The 19,185-nt window shown below is 44.3% G+C and overlaps 1 protein-coding gene and 1 long non-coding RNA gene across 4 annotated transcripts; both read left to right on the top strand.

Annotated features, from left to right (window-relative positions):
- The first annotated feature begins 57 nt into the window (after window positions 1–57).
- On the top strand, window positions 58–18,856 carry trnau1apb (tRNA selenocysteine 1 associated protein 1b). Of its 3 annotated transcripts, none has more exons than XM_007900853.2 (9): window positions 58–182; window positions 1,812–1,909; window positions 4,595–4,694; window positions 5,368–5,420; window positions 14,179–14,310; window positions 14,786–14,905; window positions 16,390–16,588; window positions 16,756–16,807; window positions 18,465–18,856. In XM_007900853.2, the coding sequence occupies exons 1-9, from the start codon at window positions 159–161 to the stop codon at window positions 18,599–18,601; spliced, it is 915 nt and encodes a 304-aa protein (XP_007899044.1). In that variant the 5' UTR covers window positions 58–158; the 3' UTR covers window positions 18,602–18,856. The 3 variants fall into 3 exon arrangements, with proteins under 3 accessions (XP_007899044.1, XP_007899043.1, XP_007899045.1); XM_007900852.2 differs by lacking the exon at window positions 58–182 and adding an exon at window positions 308–465; XM_007900854.2 differs by lacking the exons at window positions 58–182; window positions 1,812–1,909; window positions 4,595–4,694; window positions 5,368–5,420 and adding an exon at window positions 12,550–13,513.
- On the top strand, window positions 6,347–11,260 carry LOC121848105. Its single transcript, XR_006084841.1, has 2 exons — window positions 6,347–6,608; window positions 10,776–11,260. It is a non-coding gene; the product is annotated as an uncharacterized LOC121848105 (long non-coding RNA).
- Window positions 18,857–19,185: the final 329 nt, after the last annotated feature.

Here is a 19,185-nt window from a genome sequence, read left to right as displayed (position 1 = left end):
GCGGTGCGGGAGGAGCTGTGGGGGCGGGGCTGGGCGCCGGCGGGCGGGCGGGCGGGGAGTGGGGGGGGGGGGCACGCGCGGCCGTGATTGTTGATGGAACGCTGCCCGGAGGGCACCAGGCGGCGGGCGGGCGGTGTGGGCGCGCGGGGCCGCGGACAATGGCCAGTCTGTGGATGGGAGACGTGAGTCTGCAGCGCCTCTTCACTCTCACTCACTCACTCTCTCACTCTCTCTCTCACACACAGCCCTGCACACACCGCCCCTGCCCGGGCTGCTGGGCTGGGCTGGGCCGGGCTGGGCTGGTTAGAGAGGGCAGGGGATGGGGGGGGAGAGTTTGGGGGGTGCGCTTGAGGTTTTGAATTCCTTTCAAATCGAGCACTTCTTAACGAATAATCTGCTTCACCGGCCCACCCTCCACACCACCCCCTCCCCTCCTGGATGCTGTGGTGCAATCTGATGGGGTGGGTAAGTGATCGGGTGGGGGGGTTAGTTAACCAGCCCTGCAGACAAGATCTGCCCCTTTACCCACTGCGAAGGGCCTTGTTGGAGTATACTGACGCCTGTGGTTGGCCAAGGCTCAATTTTTTTAAAAAAAATAGTTTTCACAATTCAGTCACTCCGGGGCTGTAGAATAATCAAGTGATTGCTATTTGGCCAAATGCCTTTTCTAGACATTTGACCAAATCAAGTGGTTAAAACCACTCCCCCATCACTGAGTTGCTATTGAGCCGCGCGGAAAGATCCTAAGAATCTTCTGATCGAGAATGACAGAATCTTGTCATTCCCTCTGCTGAGTTTGCTGATAAATAGTAACAAATATTATAACATTCGATCTAACGCCTTATCACATCATCGAGATGTCTCAAAGCGCTTCGCGGAATAAAGTGGATTGACTGTGCATCTTGTGGGCGGATCACAGCAGTTAGTTTGCGCACAGCAATGATGTCAGCCGTCAGCCAAGGCTGTACGAGGAGTGTTTCAGTGGTTTTGGTGCCTCTGATTAGAGATGGAAGGGGTGGAATTGGTTGTGTTTCTTCCCCAGATCAATGGGGAGTCACTGTTGCTGGACTGTTGCTATCCAGTGACTGTTCCTGGAAATTGTGCATTTTTGGACATTTGCTTTGTCCTACTATTCTCATTTGGTGAGAATAGGATTGGTACATTCAGCAATAAACTAGAAGCTAAAATACTCATTGCCTTGGCTGATACATCAACTCAGTCAGAAATGCAAAAAAGCCAACAGGTGCTTTCCCATTATGCCATCTACAGTACTGCATTTTGAATAATCATTGTTTTGACTCATCTCTATATCGCGGTACCTGACTTCCAAATATAGGCAACTCCTGCGTAAGGTTTACTTTGCATCTGTTGTAAATTAAGTGTTCTGGTCCTACTTTCTTTCTTGGCTCAGTTTAACAATGGCTGCTTGGCCAAGGGACCAGAGGACTGTTGGCGCCAGTGTAAATGTAACCCAGCATGAATGAGTCACCCACCTTAAGGAGACGAAGGGAAAGATTGTTACCATTTTCTTAAACATATCCATATATGTAATCTGAGAGAAACCACACATTCTCACCTTTACTACATGATACACTGCCATTGAATAGTTTCACATTATATAATGAAAAAAATCTTCCCTTCCCCCATCACTTAGTTGCTATGGGGTCAACTATTTTTAGTTGCTACTTTTTTTGTGGAATTTCACTACCAAATTACTTCAGTAAAACATAAGGTACTAAACTGAAATATTGTGTGCAAACTCTTGTTAAAGTTGTGAAACTAATTTACCCTTTTTTTTCCTTCCTTTCCAGTTAGAACAGTACATGGATGAAAATTTTATCAAGCAAGCGTTTTCTGCTATGGGGGAGCCCATTGTTAATGTGAAAATCATCTGCAATCGGATGACCGGGTAAGAACTGGTCGCAAGACACAATTTATCAGAGTGCAGTAACCTGTGAAAAAGCCTGTAATTTTTGTTGGGTTTTGGGTCACATTTTATATAGGCACAAGTAGGTGATACACCTTAGCGCTGAACACAGATTTCATATTAGTTGTTAGCAAATCCTGGTGATTTGCTTTGGCTTGTTAATGATAGCTATAGTATTGTATGTCTTTTGGGCAATTCAGGGTGCAATTGCATTTTTGTCAACATTCATCGGGGCAAGTAAAAAGCATCTGTATGGGAAATTCAGAACAGTTGGCATTAAGACATGCATAGTCATAGGAATGTTCATAAGAATCGTATATAAATGCAATAAAATACCTGTTGTTGTACAGGAATTTTTATGCGCATGAATTTTTTTTATTGTTCTAAAAACATTATTACTGTCCATTTGGCTGGTTCCATAGCAAAATAAACCAACTTATATAGCATCAAGAGGATGTCCCAAGGTCCTGGACAATGAAGGGTTTGCACCCCATCTGAGGGTTGGAATCAAGAGGGGTGGAGGGCAAGGGGATGGGATGGGAAGATTATCAAAGGCACAGTCAAAGAGGAATGTCTTGAGATGGATCTTGAAGGAGCCGAGGGAGGGGGCTAAAGCGGAAGGCTTCTGGGATGGAGTTCTAGAGTGTGGGAGCAGGAAGGCTGAAGGCCTGACCACCAATGGTGGAGCGGCTAGGCAGGGGACCTGGAGCAGGCCAGTGTCCGCTGAATGGAGGCAGCGGACAGATTGGTAAATGTTTAGTAGGTCACTGAACCTTTACCATCCTGTCCAATACAGTAAACCTACAATACTTTGTCACTCATATCCCTCAATTGATAGTTTAAAGCAAACCGCTATCTCATTTTCCCTCTTGAATTCACAATCTGCTTCCCAGATTAGTCTATTCCACATATTCTGTTATAATAGTAACTAAATCTGAACTGTCTGTTCATTTCCCTCATCTGGCCTTCAGTAAATGTCCTGTTGATGTGTTGGTGTCCACATGTGTACAGTAGGACTTCAGCCCTGAGCTGCAGATCAGAACTGGTGGCCGGAAAGAAAATAACAAGTTTTAATTGTAAAGAACCTTTCACGTAGGATGAACCTCGCAAAGCATTTCATAGAGACAAGGAGGAGGAAAGGAGGGTAAATTTAATAATAATAATAATCCTTGCATTTGATATAGCGCTTTTCACATCTAGACGTCCCAAAGCACTTCACAGAATATACTGTAAAGTGAATTGACTGTATATTTGTGGGAGAACGCGGCAGCCAATTGCGCACAGCAATGTCCCACAAACAGTCGTAGATTGAAAATGACCAATTTATTATTGTTTTTGGTTTTGGAGGGATTATTATTAGGCGTGTGGAGTAAGGAAACTTGCCCAAGGTTTTGCCCTCTGCCTGGAATTGAACTTAAGGGTGTCAAATAAAAGCACAGTCAAAAAGATGTTCTTTAAGTAGATTTTAAAGGTAATGAGAGGATGGAAGGTGAATGGGCCTTTGAGAAAGAGTTCTAGAGAGTGTAGGATTTGAAGCCTCGGGAGGAGAGAGTGAAGAACTTACAGAAGATCAATCAGAATGGAATAGAGCACAGGCAGGAGAATGGTGCTGGGTGCTGATAGCCAGAGAGCAAATGAATCAGCACAAAGAGGCACGTGCAGCATCGTGCAGCAGCAGCAAGAGATGAAACTTCAAGAACTCAATGTCGCCTATACTGAGTTCTCAAAAGGAAATCTGTTCATAGATCTCTGATTTGTGGAGACAGATTATTGGAAACATGGACAAGACAAAAGTCATCTTCCTTAATTGCCGCCAACGTCTCCTCGCGTCTGTCTCTGAACCTCCCTGGACCTCTCTCAAAATCACTGAACCAGTCAACTTTTTTTTGCTCAATTCAATCCTCAGCTCTCCTTGCTTCATCACATTCAATCCCTGACCAAGATTGCTTTTATATGTCTTCGCCCACCTCCATCCCTATCACACACAAAGCACCACTGAAACCCTCATTCACATTTTTCTTACCTCCTGGCTCATCTTCTCTAACACACTCCTCATCAGTCTCACTAGTTCTATTTGGCGCCTGAGCTGCAGCTTGTATCAAACTCTGCCACTCGCATTCTCACTCGCACCACTCCGCATACTCTTAATCTGTGTCACCCTCTGAGTCCCAATGGATCGACGTCAGAGTCCTTACCCTCACCTAGAAATCCCTTCACTTCCCTATCCTTGTGATCTCCTACCTCCCTCTTCTGCTCGCCCACTTTGCTTGGCTAGGTTAAGCCTGCTGTGTCTCCCACTGCGTCTCATCATGGGTGTTAGAGCCTTCAGCTACCATACTCCATCCTCAGGAACTTCCTCCCCCTACCTCTCCGTCTCACGTCTTTAAATCCCTATTTCTTCAACCACACAGTCAGCTCATCCCTGTGAAGCACTCTGACATGCACTATCCAACATGAACGACTCTATATAAATGTAAGATGTCATCGCTGGAAAGTCTTTGTAGAAATATTTTGGTTGAATTGGTTCCACTCTTGAGTTCAAGTACTGTGTGCTGCTCACGTCACCAGCAGTCCATGGTTCCACCTGGAGGCTGTTCTAAGAACCCCAGTCTGTGCCTGTTGCTGTCCGTGGTTCTGTTACTGAGTGACTTTTGTGTTTTATTACAGAACACTGGCTGGATACTGCTTTGTGGAGCTAACTGACCAAGCCAGTGCAGACCGATGTCTGCACAAGCTGAACGGGAAGCCTTTGCCAGGTTCAAACCCGGTAAAGTTTTAAGAAATCTTTATTTCACATGTTTTTGAATCTCACCTGGAGGCACTGGGTCAGAGGTTCTGAGTTAGAACCATAGACGTTTACAGCACAGAAGGAGGTCATTCGGCCCATTGTGTCTGTGCTGGGTCCTTTAGGCATCTTAGAAAGTTGTAGCATAGAAAGAGGTCATTTGACTGTTGAGTCTGCATCAGCTCTCAGAGCAAGGCTTCGAGACGCTACACTACCTCGCATGAAGGGCACTATATAACTGCAAGTTGTTTTGTTCATTCAAAGGGTACAAAACCCACATTGCAACTTGAGCTCACAATCCAGCCTGACGCTGCATTGCAGTGTTGGAGGGAGCGCTGCATTGACGGAGGTGCCATCTTTCAGATGAGACATTAAACCAAGGTAAACTGTGTTCCTATTCAGGTGGACATTAATGAGCACATTATCAAAAAATGAAGCAAATTTCTCCCTTTCTCCAGGCCATTAATTTCCCAGATAAATTGGTCATTCACTTCACGCTTGCTTGTAGGATCCTGCTGCGTGCAAATGGCTGCCACGTTTTCTGTCAAAAGTCAGTCGCTACACTTGACCATGAGATGTTTTTAATGTGTAAAGGTCTTGTAACAATGAAAGTTCTTTCTTCCCAACACTTATTTCCTTCATTTTCAATTTACAGCCTAAGAAATTCAAGTTAAATTACGCAACTTATGGAAAAAGACCAGATGGCGGGTAAGTCACTTCCTCCTTTCTAATCTTAGCTCCAGTCGTTTTCTCTATGGCTCCACTCCTCTTTCTCGTAGACTCTTGAGTTCCTTCTGCTACAGCAGGAGTCTCCAACCAGTCAATCACCACTAGGGGGCACTCTCACACATGATATAATGACAAGAGGAAGGAGTGATAGAACTGTGTTATTATTGAATCAAATTGAAAACGAACCCAGATGCACAAAGTATTTCATACATCTGGAAATAAAAATATTACCTAATGTTTAAACTGCAGTAAATATCGCTCTTGTCCTTGTTTTATTGAGCATGTGTGAGATTTTGCCTCGCACTAATCAACTGGTTGGAAACGCCTATGCTAGAGTAGAGTAACTGTTAGCTCTGCACTTACACATTTTATTATTATACTTACACTTACTGTTCACATCCACCTTGTTAAGTAATGCGGATGATATCCTCTCCACTGGCACCTGGGCTCCTGACATGTGATTGCATTCAAACCCATGTTCCATGCAAGTCACTGCTTCTACGCTCCTCGGGAGCTACTGGCTGTCTCCTTCTAGACCTCTTATTCTCTGGGATGGTTTGCAACCGATATTTCAATCAGAGAGAACAGGACAAGCCAGTATATATTTTTCCTGTCTCTCTTTCTTCGAGGTGAGCCACTCCTCACACTCAGCTTCTCTTATCATCTTTTCCCCCAAAAAAGCTTGGGTAAAATGCACATCCAGTAACCTGTTTGTGCCCTTCCCAGACCTTCCCCTCCCAATTTAAACCCTCTGCATTAAAGTATATGTGACCAACTTTGTTTCTATATGTCACCTCTATAAGATGTCACGGTTGCCCTATTTTTACAATCCTTAGTAACGAGTAAATAATATGTATATGTATAGATATATGTAATCTATATAATATTATTTAAGGGAAATGGGGAGGCCTATCCCTTTAATTAGATTCCATTTAAGAAACTACATGCAAAAGATTTTGTTGCAGAAGCTGTTTGCTAAGTCTTTGAGGTGCCCAAGTTGCTACAGTATTTGGGCTCAAGGTTGCTTGATTGACAGACAGTTAACAAGCAGCCTGGAAAGGCACGTGGGCTTTCGCGCGGGAAAAAGCCGTCGCATTTGCATCACACGGTGGGCGGAGCCACACGCCTATAAAAGCCTCGTGGTCGCTGTCTCATGGTCATCATCCGGTACGTACTGACGTGTACAGGATTACTGTAACGTCGGGTTGGTTTAATTACTTTATACTAATGTATTGTGCTGCCAGTTGTTATAGTTGTGTGTGTTAATTATATTTGATCCCATTGTTGTTTATCTTACAATGTTGTATATTTCTTATATGCAAGGTAGCCTAGGGTTGCTGGGTCTTAATAAAGAGATGTTGTTTTCTCTCGAATGTATTCACGAGTCTCTGTAATATTCTAAATCAAGAAACGGAGTAAGCACTTAGAGAGTACTGTTGATATTGGAGTTCTGGCAGTCCAAATAGACTCCGATTAGACATCCCAGTTACTGGGCATTGAAGTTAACTGGGAATACCAGTGAGTGCCTAATTCTGACTCAGTTGAGCCACCTTTGAGCAGGGATTCATACTGACAGTTAGGAGAACGCGGAGGCCACTTAGCACGAAAAGCGTTACTAAACTTTGCAGGTACAAGGAATAAAAACCATCGCTCTTGGCACCCAACGTGGGGCTCGAGGACATTGACCTAGAGCTTCGGAATTTATTTCTACTGGAGTATAAATTTAAGATGATGGTAGATCCAGGAAGCGACCGGGACAAATGACTAATACACAACATTCCGCGTTCCACGAAATATTCTGGGCAAACCAAACTCACCGACAAACACTTCCGATGGGGAAATGGCTATATGAACGAGGAGTAGCTACTACCAATTCAGTAACCCAAGAGAGAATCGGGGTCATTGGTTTAAGAAAACGCAATGACTCTGACGCAGGAATAGAATACTTAGCATATAGAGATTCAGATAGGCAGAGCCTCTGAACTGAAGAAATTGAAATGTTAAGATTTGCCCAAAGAGACAATTCTAACTACAGTAGCAGAAGTAGAGAGGGAGCAAGTTTGTTGTAGCCGAGGGAGTGCACAAGGTTAACCGACCCAAACAAGGAAAGCAAATTAAAATGGACCTCTATGTGGGTGAGCAGTGTAGGATCGACTATACTTGACTCTTTATAGCCCAGTATTGTGGTTCGAGAACGGAGATCACTGGCTAGCTCAAGGACTAGAAGATCCAATATGGAGGGTTCTTGGGGCACTGCGTGGGATACTGATAGAGAAAAAAATTTAGGATTTGTAAAATGCTTCAAGAATGGTGGCACTAAAAGAGAGAGTGTGGGGATAGTTGCGGGACCCCATGGTAGGAGACCACAGAGCAAATTTGTTAGGGAAACCTCACAAAAATACTCACTCAGTTCAAAATCTGGGGAAAAGCCCATTCTAAGGGACCAGAGGAACGTCCAATAATTGGCTCTACTCCCAAATTAAGAGCAGACCCGTTTAAATAACTGTGCAGACTATCTCCAAAAGGCACAACTGGGAGCAGCAGTCTTCTCCCTGGCATCGGATCTAATAGCAGGAATACATTTAACTCGGAAATATAGAAAAAATGCAAAAAATGAAACAGGCTTTTGAGCCACAAAAAAAATGCCTTCACAAAGACACGAGAACCAATTAACTGAAATGGATGTAACTTTGCAAGAAATACAGGCTGAGGTTGAGTTTGTCTAATCAACTTCTGCGAGCAGAAGAAATTATAGTGCAATTAAGGTTAGGAGAGGCAGGGCAGTTGTCACAAATATTGAAATTAAAAGTACATTTGAGAAGTCGGGCTCTTAAATGAGAGACCAGAAATTTTGATGAGCGCAAATTGCATGCGGGAAAGCACCCACGTGGCAAATGATAATGGCGAACCGCTGGGGAATCACTCACATACAGAAAGTGTGCTGGGGGTTACATCCTTGACTGGCACCATGCCTGAATATAAAGAAATTGAAAGCTAGTTGGATTCAGCGATATCGATAGCGAAGTTGGTCGTTTTACCGAGTAAAACTGCCTTGTAGATTTATTTGCAATCAGTAATTAATAAACGCTGGAGGGACCTGATCAACCTCGAGTGGGATAATTTGGTCATAGCGCTTAGTGAAATTAGGCGAGCAGTTGTACGAGAAAAAGGGCTTCCAGAGAAAATAGACCAGGTTAGGGTGTTAAGAAAGGGACACCCCCGAGTGCTAGCGACCCAAATCACCAAATTATTTTCAAAAGAGTTCTGAGGAGAGATGTTTCTAATGGCACTCCCACCGGATAGAAGAAGTTTTGTCCTTGCTTCTGTTGTCAATCCTCTCGACTCAGAGCACTGGGACTTAACATCTAAAAGGGCGGAAAAAGCATTACCATTTTTATTATTCGTACAATTTGTTTGATGGAAATGATAAATGGCATGACCCTAATTTTAATCACAGTAAAAATTTCAACCTGATGGCACTACCACCCATGCATGCACAGGGAGCTAAAATGGCAGAAAGTGGAATGGGACTTAAATCTCATGACCACCAGGCCAACCAAAATTATTTTCAGCCGAGAATCCGGTTGGACCCAGCAGAAAAAATTCAGAGCAGAGAATTCTCAAATCCCTATGGGTACATGATAGGAAAGGAACAATCTTCCAGTGGTTGTGAGCTTTACCAGTCGTCCCAATTATTATATGCTGAAAAATGTATAATGCTCTAGTGCAGGTAACGGTACTCGGTAAGAATGTAACAGGAGAGGAGCCTGATCAGAAAAGGAGAAGTGTGCTGGTAAAAAGGGTAGGAGGCGAGCTAATGCAAATGTATGATCAATTGGCTGAGATTACAGATGTAGAGCAATCCGAGGTACTTGCAATGAAAATAGTTGTTAATCCTAAAGGGATCATGCAAAATGCAATACTGGGATACGACTTTCTTAGAGAGGCTGATCACCATAAAGTAGTAGTTTGCAGTATGCATGTGGATGTAAACGCTGCTGAACAGAAGCAGTATATCCACAAACACAGATAGACAGAGACGAGCTTTGTAAAATTTTACAGGTTTACAGGCCGAGCATGGCTTAAACTGCATAAATTAGATTGCGGATTAATTCAATGTGAGGTTAGGATATGTGGAGGGATTCATAAACCCATTCCTCAATACCCCTTACCCAGTGACTCAATCGCTAATCTAAAAAGGAGAGATATAATTACAATATATAAATCTTCAGCAAATTCACCTCTTTTGCCAGTGCATAAGCAGATGGATGGGTCATGGTGACTAGTTGTAGACTTCCAACAGTTAAATAACGGTTAACTACCTTTACCGAAACAACAGCGGGTCAAAGCACCCATTTGAGTGAATATTTAGACAATCTTCCTAAGGGAAGATACAAAACTACCTTGGATCTGGCTAACGGGTTCTGGAGTGTCCCCTTAGCTAAAGACCAAAGGTGGGAAACAACATTTACATTCCGTGGACAGCAGTTCCATTGGAACCAAATGTCGCAGGGGTGGGATCATTCTCCGGCCTCTTTCACGAGTTGCACACAACAGATGGTGATGGAGATCCCGGGTGTCATTTGTTATGTAGATGATATTTTTTGGCCAGACGATAATCCGATCGAACACCTTAAGAAATTGGAAGGAGTGCTGGAGGTGTTCGCTTCTGTGGGGTTTAAAATAAATCTTAAAAAAAGCCAGATAGGCAGATATAAAGTAGATTTCCTTGCCCACACTGTCTCAGAAGATGGGGTATGTCTCTCAGAGGGTTATCTAGATAAAATTAGAAAAATTCTGATTCCTAAAAACAGGAAGCAATTACAAGGAATTTGGGGGCTCTGTAGTTATGCCTGTAATTATGTACCTAACTATTATGCCCTGGTAAGACCTTTATATCAAAGACTTACAAAGGAAGGGAATATAGAAGGCAGTGTAGATCTTCACCACATGCAACCAGAGCTAGAGACTCTGCAAGATGTCATTTTATTCCAATTTACTCGAGCCAAAGCTAAATTTGACTTCAAGGAACACAATCTCTCAGCTACTACTACAATTTTAGCAAAAATAAGAAATTTAGCATAGCACACAGAGGAAATTAAAATTTCAACTGCGTGTGTCAGCAACAAATCAGCAGCGCAGGGCAGAGGGAAAAAGCCAAGATGGGCTTTGTGGGAAGGACTTTTACAAGATCCCACGATGGAGTTTCACGCTCAGTTAGAAGCAGATTTGGAGTTAGAGGGCTTACTGTCTGAAAGCAGACCCCCATCGGAAGCGGTTCTTTGGGATCTGGTGCAACGGTTAATGGTTGTGTATTGTGATGGCTCTTTGCAGGAAGTCGAAAGGCTTAAATTGGCTGGTGCTGGGATTGCTATCGGTAAATGGACAGCAATGGGTTGGGAAGAGACAGAGGACCGCTCTATCCCCTGCAAAGGTATTTCGGCACAGGCTGCTGAGGTAACTGCTTTGCTGGAGGCACTTAAGCTTCTCCCGTCAGACATAAAGGAGGTCATTGTTAATGATTCAGCCTATACCTGTCAGCCTACACTGATGACTTAACTAAGTGGCTGCGGAAAATTGATGAACCATTAGGAGAAACGCTTAATCCAGAAGCAATATTGGCAACAGATCTGGGACGAGAATAAACAAAACAATTAATCCAAGTTTGTCAAACCCCTGGATACCAAAAGATGGTGTACACAATATTGTCAATAGCCGCACAGACCTGCTCGCTCGTTCTGCATGCTACTTGAACGAGCCACCACAGGCTGCCAAGGTATCAGTGAAGGGGCGGTAAACTGTGATTTTACTTCTGTCTCCAAGTTAGTTAGGTTAGCGACATTCCTGGTGTCAGGGCAAATGGACAAACGTCTGTTCTGGGTCAGAGACAAAAAGCTTCTGCTGGAGGGGGTCCAACATATACTGACAAAGGGAGATTTTAAACCAACTTATTCCACCTACGGTGCATTTGAATTAATCCAAACTCAATGCAAAAGAATACTCAAACAAGCACGTCCAAATGGGGTGCCCCTGGGAGAGGGTTTACTTAGATTTGATTGACGCTTGCCGAAAACAGCCAGAGGTAATTGCCATTTACTCGTGTTCATTGACTATGGATTTACCATAGCCTACCCCTAGACAATAACAGAGCAGCTTATCCCGGCGGATATAATAAAGTTTGTGACCCATAATCTGGCCATTCAACATAATTTACATGTACTTTACCATCCAGAGAGTTCCAGAAAAGTCAAGAGGACTAATGGACTCATAATAAAATGTCCTTAAAAAGGCATTTATCCAGAAAGGACGCAGATGGACCGAGCGAATCCCTTGGGTCTTGATGGGGCTTCACAATAGACCCCTCAGTGACAAACCAGGGCTGACACTGTTTTACTTCTTCCACGGAAGACAGATGATTACTCTGATTATGCAGACGCCAGCGGAAATCTCTATTTCGCAGCTAGAGGACATTGAAGAGTCCTTAGCTGATACTATATCTCAGCATAATACAGGTCACTATTCCAAGCACATTTGTGACTACAAGCAGGGGGATATGGTTACTTGGAAGACACATTACAGGTCCTGGAGTTTACGGGAAAGATTCCACAAACCCAGCAAAATTGTGGAAGTCCTGAATCCTAAAACGATAAAAATTCTCACTTCCAGAGGTACAACAACAACAACAACTCAGATTTATCTAGCGCCCTCCACGCCGGATGGCGTTTCAGAGCCCTTCACAGTAACAGATCCCGTGGCCGAGCCGGGGGGAGGGGGAGGAAGGTGACCAAAGGCGCGGTTGAAAAGAAAGGTCTTCAGCAGAGACCTGAAAATGGGAAGGAAGGGAGCAAGACGAAGGGAGTGAGGAAGGCAGTTCCAGAGCCTCGGGCATAGTGGCTGAAGGCACTGCTGTTGAGAGGGCGGAGCTGAGGACTTGGGGGACGAGGAGGAGGCCAGACCCAGAGGAACGAAGGCAACGGGTACTGTTTTGAGGAGAGAGGAGGTCAGAGAGGTTGGGGGGTGCAGAGAAGTGGATGGATTTGAATACAGGGCTGAGGATTTTGAAGTCAATCTTCTCTGGGACAGGCAGCCAGTGCAGTCTGGCAAGGACTGGGGTGATCGGGGAGCGGAGTTTGATGCGGGTGAGAATGCGGGCGGCAGAGAAAACAGATAACAGTTTTGATCGACCAGGTCAAACAAGTACAAGTTTGTCAAACCATTCGGATGTTGGGGAGATAACCTCTTTGTCCGGGTTCAGATATTGAGGAATGCGAGAATGTAGGAGCCATTTGTAAACTGGACTGTATAAAACCTGAAGGCGACAGTCAAATGCAATTATCAAATGTTTAATGGGAATGTGTGGAAATGGTTTTCTAAATTCTGGGATTGACCCGCTGATTATCAAAATTTAGTTTAGTGAGCAGCACTGTTTTACATAAGAATATGGTTTTTATAGTAATAACTGGCATAAGTCTTTAAAAACAAGATACTGTGTGTAAGTTTCTATCTTCTAGCCAAACTTGAAGTGCATGCGGCTTACAGAAAGAGAGAGAGAGAGAACAGCAGCAGGCGTCCTTGAAGAATGATACAACAGAACAGAAAGTTTTGTGACAGACATTTTGTTGGACTCTTGAATTCTTTCCTCCTATAGATCGTTAACAAATATGTTATTCTCCAAACATATTAATTATCAAGAGGGGGAAGGAAATGTCACGGTTACCCTGTTTTTGCAATCCTTAGTAATGAATAAATGATATGTGTATATATCTATATAATATTATTTAAAGGAAATGGGGAGGCCTGTCCCTTTAATTAGATTCTGTTTAAGAAACTGCATGCAAAAGATTTCGTTTCAGAAGCAGTTTGCAAAAGACTTAGCAAACAGCATACATGAGGTGCCCAAGTTACAACAGTATTTGGGCTCAAGGTTGCTTGATTGACAGACAGTTAACAAGCAGCCTGGAAAGGCACGTGGGCTTTCGCGCAGGAAAAAGCCGTCGCATTTGCATCACACAGTGGGTGGAGGCACGTGGCTATAAAAAGCAATGCTCGTCGCGCCTCGTGGTCATCATCCGGTACGTACTGACGTGTACAGGATTACTGTAACGTCGGGTTGGTTTAATTACTTTATACTAATGTAGTATTGTGCTGCCAGTTGTTATAGTTGTGTGTGTTAGTTATATTTGATCCCATTGTTGTTTATCTTACAATGTTGTATTTTTCTTATATGCAAGGTAGCCTAGGGTTGCTGGGTCTTAATAAAGAGATGTTGTTTTCTACCGAACGTATCCACGAGTCTCTGTAATATTCTAAAACAATTAAATTAGACAGCCCAGTTACCGGGCATTGGAGTTCACTGGGAATACCAGTCTGAGTGTATAATTCTGACTCGGTTGAGCCACCTTTGAGCAGAGACTCACACTGACAGGGTTAGGAGAACACATAGCCCACTTAGTACAAAAGTATTACTAAAATTCGTAAGTACAACAAGGAGTGAGAACCATCGCAAAGCACATACACGTCTGTAGAGAAATGTCAGCACATCGGAATCACTTGGGATCATGTGTGATGCACAAGCTTGATACTCTGGAGAAACGTTTAATTATTACAGACTTTTCTTGTTTCTTCCACTTGTGTTTCTTCTTTCCTCAGTTAGGGTGCACATTCTTCCCATTTTCTTGTAATGGCTTTTGTTGTGTCCATGGTTCGACCTGCCTTTCACTGTGATCTGTCTTTACAGCCAGGAGTACTCCATATTTGTGGGAGATCTGACTCCAGAAGTTGATGACTTTGAACTCTACCATTACTTTGTGAAAAAATACGCTTCTTGCAGAGGTGGAAAAGTGGTGCTTGATTCACGTGGGAAATCCAGGTACGGTAACCTTCTAGACAAAGCATCCTGCTCTAGCACCCCACAGAACCTCTTGTTTTAGCACTCCACAAACAAAAGGGGACAAATTCTATCTAGGTCTAGATTTACTCTACTTTCTTAGCATTTCAAAGAGTCCAGAATTTGGCAAATTCTTAAATGCTGCCTTAATTTTTATATTTATCTTCTAAAGTTCTAAACTTTCAGAAAGCCAGTTTGAAAATTAAGGCAGTGTTTAAGAACTCACAAAATGCTGCACACTATCAAATGTTACAGAGATTAAATCTAGAATCCGGTGGTTCCCACACCTCAGCCTCCTGCTGTAGCACATTGCAAAAAAAAACCTTTTTGCAGGAAGAAATCAAAAATTATAATATTTCCAATTATCACTGTTGTTTCGATATTTGCTAATTGAGACAAATTTGTTGTGCAAAGTATTAAGGAAACGTTGTTCTGTGTCACTTTCCCATTTTGACAGAGGCTTTGGGTTTGTCCGGTTTGCTGATGAAGCGGAGCAGAAGAAGGCTCTGGACGAGTGTCAGAGTGGCAAAGGGCTGGGAGAGAAGCCAATCCGGATTAGTATAGCGGTGCCCAAGAGGTGAGACTAGCGGCTTCCCAGCGGAACTCTACGTTTTACTGCCCAAGAGTAGGCAACAATTCCCCACCTCGCCCCACGCTATCGCTGCTGTGTGCAATCGCTCCCCATCCCCCTCTCTCCCCTCACCCCGCCCCCTCTCTCCCCTCACCCCCCCCCCTCTCTCCCTCACCCCGCCCCCTCTCTCCCCTCACCCCGCCCCCTCTCTCCCCCACCCCGCCCCCCTCCCCTCACCCCGCCCCCTCTCCCCTCACCCCCCCCCTCTCTCCCCTCACCCCGCCCCCTCTCTCCCCTCACCCCGCCCCCTCTCTCCCCTCACCCCGCCCCCTCTCTCCCCTCACCCCGCCCCCTCTCTCCCCTCACCCCGCCCCCTCTCTCCCCTCACCCCGCCCCCTCTCTCCCTCACCCCGCCCCCTCTCTCCCCTCACCCCGCCCCCTCTCTCCCTCACCCCGCCCCCTCTCTCCCCTCACCCCGCCCCCTCTCTCCCCTCACCCCGCCCCCTCTCTCCCCTCACCCCGCCCCCTCTCTCCCCTCACCCCGCCCCCTCTCTCCCCTCACCCCGCCCCCTCTCTCCCCTCACCCCGCCCCCTCTCTCCCCTCACCCCGCCCCCTCTCTCCCTCACCCCGCCCCTCTCTCCCCTCACCCCGCCCCCTCTCTCCCCTCACCCCGCCCCCTCTCTCCCCTCACCCCGCCCCCTCTCTCCCCTCACCCGCCCTCTCTCCCCTCACCCCGCCTCTTGATACAGCCGTTTATTACATTGTCGAAATGTCTCGAGGCACTTCACAGGATGTACTGTTAAGTGCAGTGACTGTATTTTGTAGGCGAGCAAATGAAGCGATGATACAGTAGTTCTCAATGTCTCTGTCCTTAGGACCTTTACTCCCTGCCACCTGCTGACACTGTCCCTCAGTGACGACACAATCCTGGTTATGTTCATGTTAATAGGCACAAGTTTGGAAATGATGGTTCCACAGCTGCAGATAATGAAACTGGTTTCTGGTTGACTGTGGTTAACTGATACTTAGTATCCAGTATCATTGATACTGAAGTTCACAGCTTGTCTGATTTGCTGGTATTTAATTACCTGCTTCAGGCTCCTTCTTTCTTCACTTCATTCTGAATATCCCAGCAACATGGCCTGTTATAGTAACCAGCAGGAGTTTGTAGATGCTTCTGGAAATGTGAACTGGTATTGGCAGAGGTGAGTTAAGGCTCTCGCACTGAACGTGCCTGGGCTCCTCTGTAAGTTGACTCTTAACGGATGGTGAAGGCTTCTTGTTTCTTTTGCAGACCTGTGTTCCCAGCTTTGCTTCATTTACACACATGGCTGAGGTCCCAGCTTCCAGTATTTGGAAAGCTCTGGGTCTGCCCATGTGCTACAGAGTCATTTGCTGTTGCTGAGGTGACTGACCTCTTTTTTACTTCTTGGTGACCTGCTGCCAGGAAAAGTGGTGGTTTAATGTCTCACCTTCCTTGTAATTTCAGTGCAAAAAGCAAACCAGAATACCAGCCGAACCCGAGCTATAATTACTCTCAGTATTACCAGCAATATCAGAACTATTACTCTCAGTGGGGCTATGATCCCTACGGGAGTTATAACTACAGCTACCCACCCTATGGCTCCCACGAGGGACCCAACATGACCTCCACAGCGCCCAGTGCTGAGATGCCACCTCTGTCCGAGGTAAAGTGTTTCATTTTTCCTTCATGCCTTTAATTCTGTGATTTCTATATCAATTGGGAACATGAAGAGTTTTTTTTAAAAAATGTATTGAAATAACAAGACTGTGGTTTAAATCTTGTGCCCCTGGGATTTATTGCAAAAACCCACCAATAAAGTGTTTTGTTTAGTTTCAGCAAAATTCCACGCTTGCCGAGGAAACTGAAGAGGAACCCGTGGAAGGCAAGCTCAAACCTTCTTCTGTTTGTTTTCTCACTCATCTGTCTTCACAAAGTGCTCTCACACACTCCATGATGGTCGGGAGCTAGACACCACAGACATCACTTCCTGCATCGTAAAGGAGGGAGAGAGGGTGTGTCAAAGGGGAGGAGGAGGAGAGAGACTCAAACTGCACAGAAATTGATACTACCAGCATCACATGCATATTGTGCAAGAAAGAGAGTATTAGTCGCTGCAGCCTTGCGACTCTTCAGTCTGCAATTTTTGTTGTTGACAAGATCACTAAACATCACAAAACTCTAGGGGGAAAAATTAAAATAAACATCTATCCCTCAAATAAAAAATCAAACCAGCATTCTGAACTAGAAGCAATGATTGGATAAGCTAGGAATGTATGAAATGCAATGTTCTTCAGCCTGAAAGATATCTCATATTGTGAAGGTATATGTAAGATAACAGTGATCGCAACTCTGGGTTTGTTATTTTAAGAACTGTTTAAAGATTTAAAGAATGAAGTGTTGATGGACTTCTGTCTGTCATGGATAGACTTAACATCTGTAAAGTGGTTTCTTTTATCACACAATCTAGTTTTGGAGTTGTATTGCAGTCCCAGGTGCTGTGTGATGAATTTTTTTTTGTTTCTTTAAAGTGGTTGGAACTGTCATTCTTTAACTGCTTCCATTTGCCATTTTATATAACTTTTAGAATGTATTGTTTCTTTTGAAGCTGTTTTTTTTGCTCTGTCGAGGTGGGTGGGTCGGTGTGTTCTTGTGTTCTCACTGGAGTGTTGTTCCTCTCTTCACCCCCCCTCCCCACGCACAAAATCTTTCTAAAGAAAATACTTTGAGCTGATTGGTGTTATAATGATGTCTAATTATCCCACAACCATGCTTTTGTCAACTTCTACCTCCATTTCTCAAACACACCATCAAGGTTCAATTTGTACAAATTCTGCCACTGTGTCCTCACCAGCACAGAGCTCCCTGGCTCCAAAAATCAGTTTTCACGATTCCTTCAATCCCTAGCATCTCCTTCAATCCATAGCACCTCACTGACCTGCGGATACAAGCCTGCTGAGTGTACCCTGATTCCATGCATGTCCACGGCCATCTTTGGTGCTTCAGTCATCCCTCCCCTAACCTCAGAACTCCTTGCCTCTGTTTCTACCTTGTCTCCTCTGTCTTTAAATTTCACTACCTCTTCAACCATGCCTACGGTCACCACACTCTCTCACATAGTGTCCATCCCTGCTAATGTGCAGCAATCAGGTGCTATTCTGCATGAAGGGAGTGCTATATAAATGCAAATTGTTGTAATTGCCATTTTTTGGCAAACCAGATTTGTTCCCTGTTCCTATTGCAAATATCAGTTTGCAAGATTCCTGAGAGCTGCCAGTCTGGTGGGAGTGAGGGTGGGGTGAAATAACAGAAAGGTCTGTCACTTTACTTGCTGTTTATTTGGGATAATGCAACCAATTTATCAGTAGCCCCAAATACATGCCGTATTAATGGCCTGCCTGTCTTGGGCACTAATGGCCTGGCTTTGTGCAGATTCAATAACAAAATGTTTGAAAGTTGTTGGTGCGAATTGTTCTGTGTGACCTAAACCAGTGAAACGATGGTTTGGTTTTCTATCTAATTTGGTTCTTTCATTTTTAAAGATCCAGATCCTAAATTGGACGTGGAGGAAATTAACAAGCAATTTATGGAACAAAGTGAAGAGCTCTATGATTCTCTAATGAACTGTCACTGGCAGCCCCTGGATACCATCACCTCTGAAATCCCCACTGCCGTATAAGCCTGCTCCACAAGAAGTCTATTTTTGTAAATTCTATTTCCTGAACTTAATCTCAGTAGTTTTTTTTTATTATTTCTGTTGTACCTTGAGTCTTCACTTCTGTTGAAAAATGTTCAAAGGTCTTGGAAAGTTAATATTTGCAACTGGTTATGTTTTTTCAAAAAACATTTTCTGTGAATTATTTTACTGGCTTTATTTTAAACCAGTCCTTTTGCTTGATGGATCTGAGGAATAAATGATCATCTGTGTTCTGGAGCATGCTATTTTATTTTTGTGTCTGGAAGGTTTGAATCTTGGTGGCTGAATGTGTAAGGAACAACTGCTGCAATGAGCAGAGCAGTCAGCAAATGTAGTAAATGGTGCATGTATGAGGTAGCACAAATAATTTCAAGTCCTGCCTCAAGACCCTCCTCTTTGACCATGCCATTGGTCACCCCCCTTTCCCTCCTTGACCCCAGCTCAGGTCTGAAAGGCTGTACACTGTCCAGCTCCTTGAGACATCCTCCCAATGTGAAAGGCCCAAATGTAATCTTCTTGTTATCCTTACATTTGTAATGCACCACTTTATATTCTGTAAGTACTTT

Source organism: Callorhinchus milii, unplaced genomic scaffold (genome assembly GCF_018977255.1).
Source record: "Callorhinchus milii isolate IMCB2004 unplaced genomic scaffold, IMCB_Cmil_1.0 Scaffold2, whole genome shotgun sequence".
NCBI classification, from domain to species: Eukaryota; Metazoa; Chordata; class Chondrichthyes; order Chimaeriformes; family Callorhinchidae; genus Callorhinchus; species Callorhinchus milii.
Note: the sequence above shows the minus strand (reverse complement) of the source record. Positions and strands in the feature narration are given on the sequence as shown.

Excerpts from the sequence above, each read along its gene's own strand:
- trnau1apb (XM_007900852.2), top strand. The coding sequence starts at position 439 with ATGCTGTGGTGCAATCTGATGGGGTGG. Across the intron at positions 1,910-4,594 it reads ATCTGCAATCGGATGACCGG|AACACTGGCTGGATACTGCT; the intron begins GTAAGAACTGGT and ends GTTTTATTACAG. Across the intron at positions 4,695-5,367 it reads CTTTGCCAGGTTCAAACCCG|CCTAAGAAATTCAAGTTAAA; the intron begins GTAAAGTTTTAA and ends TTCAATTTACAG.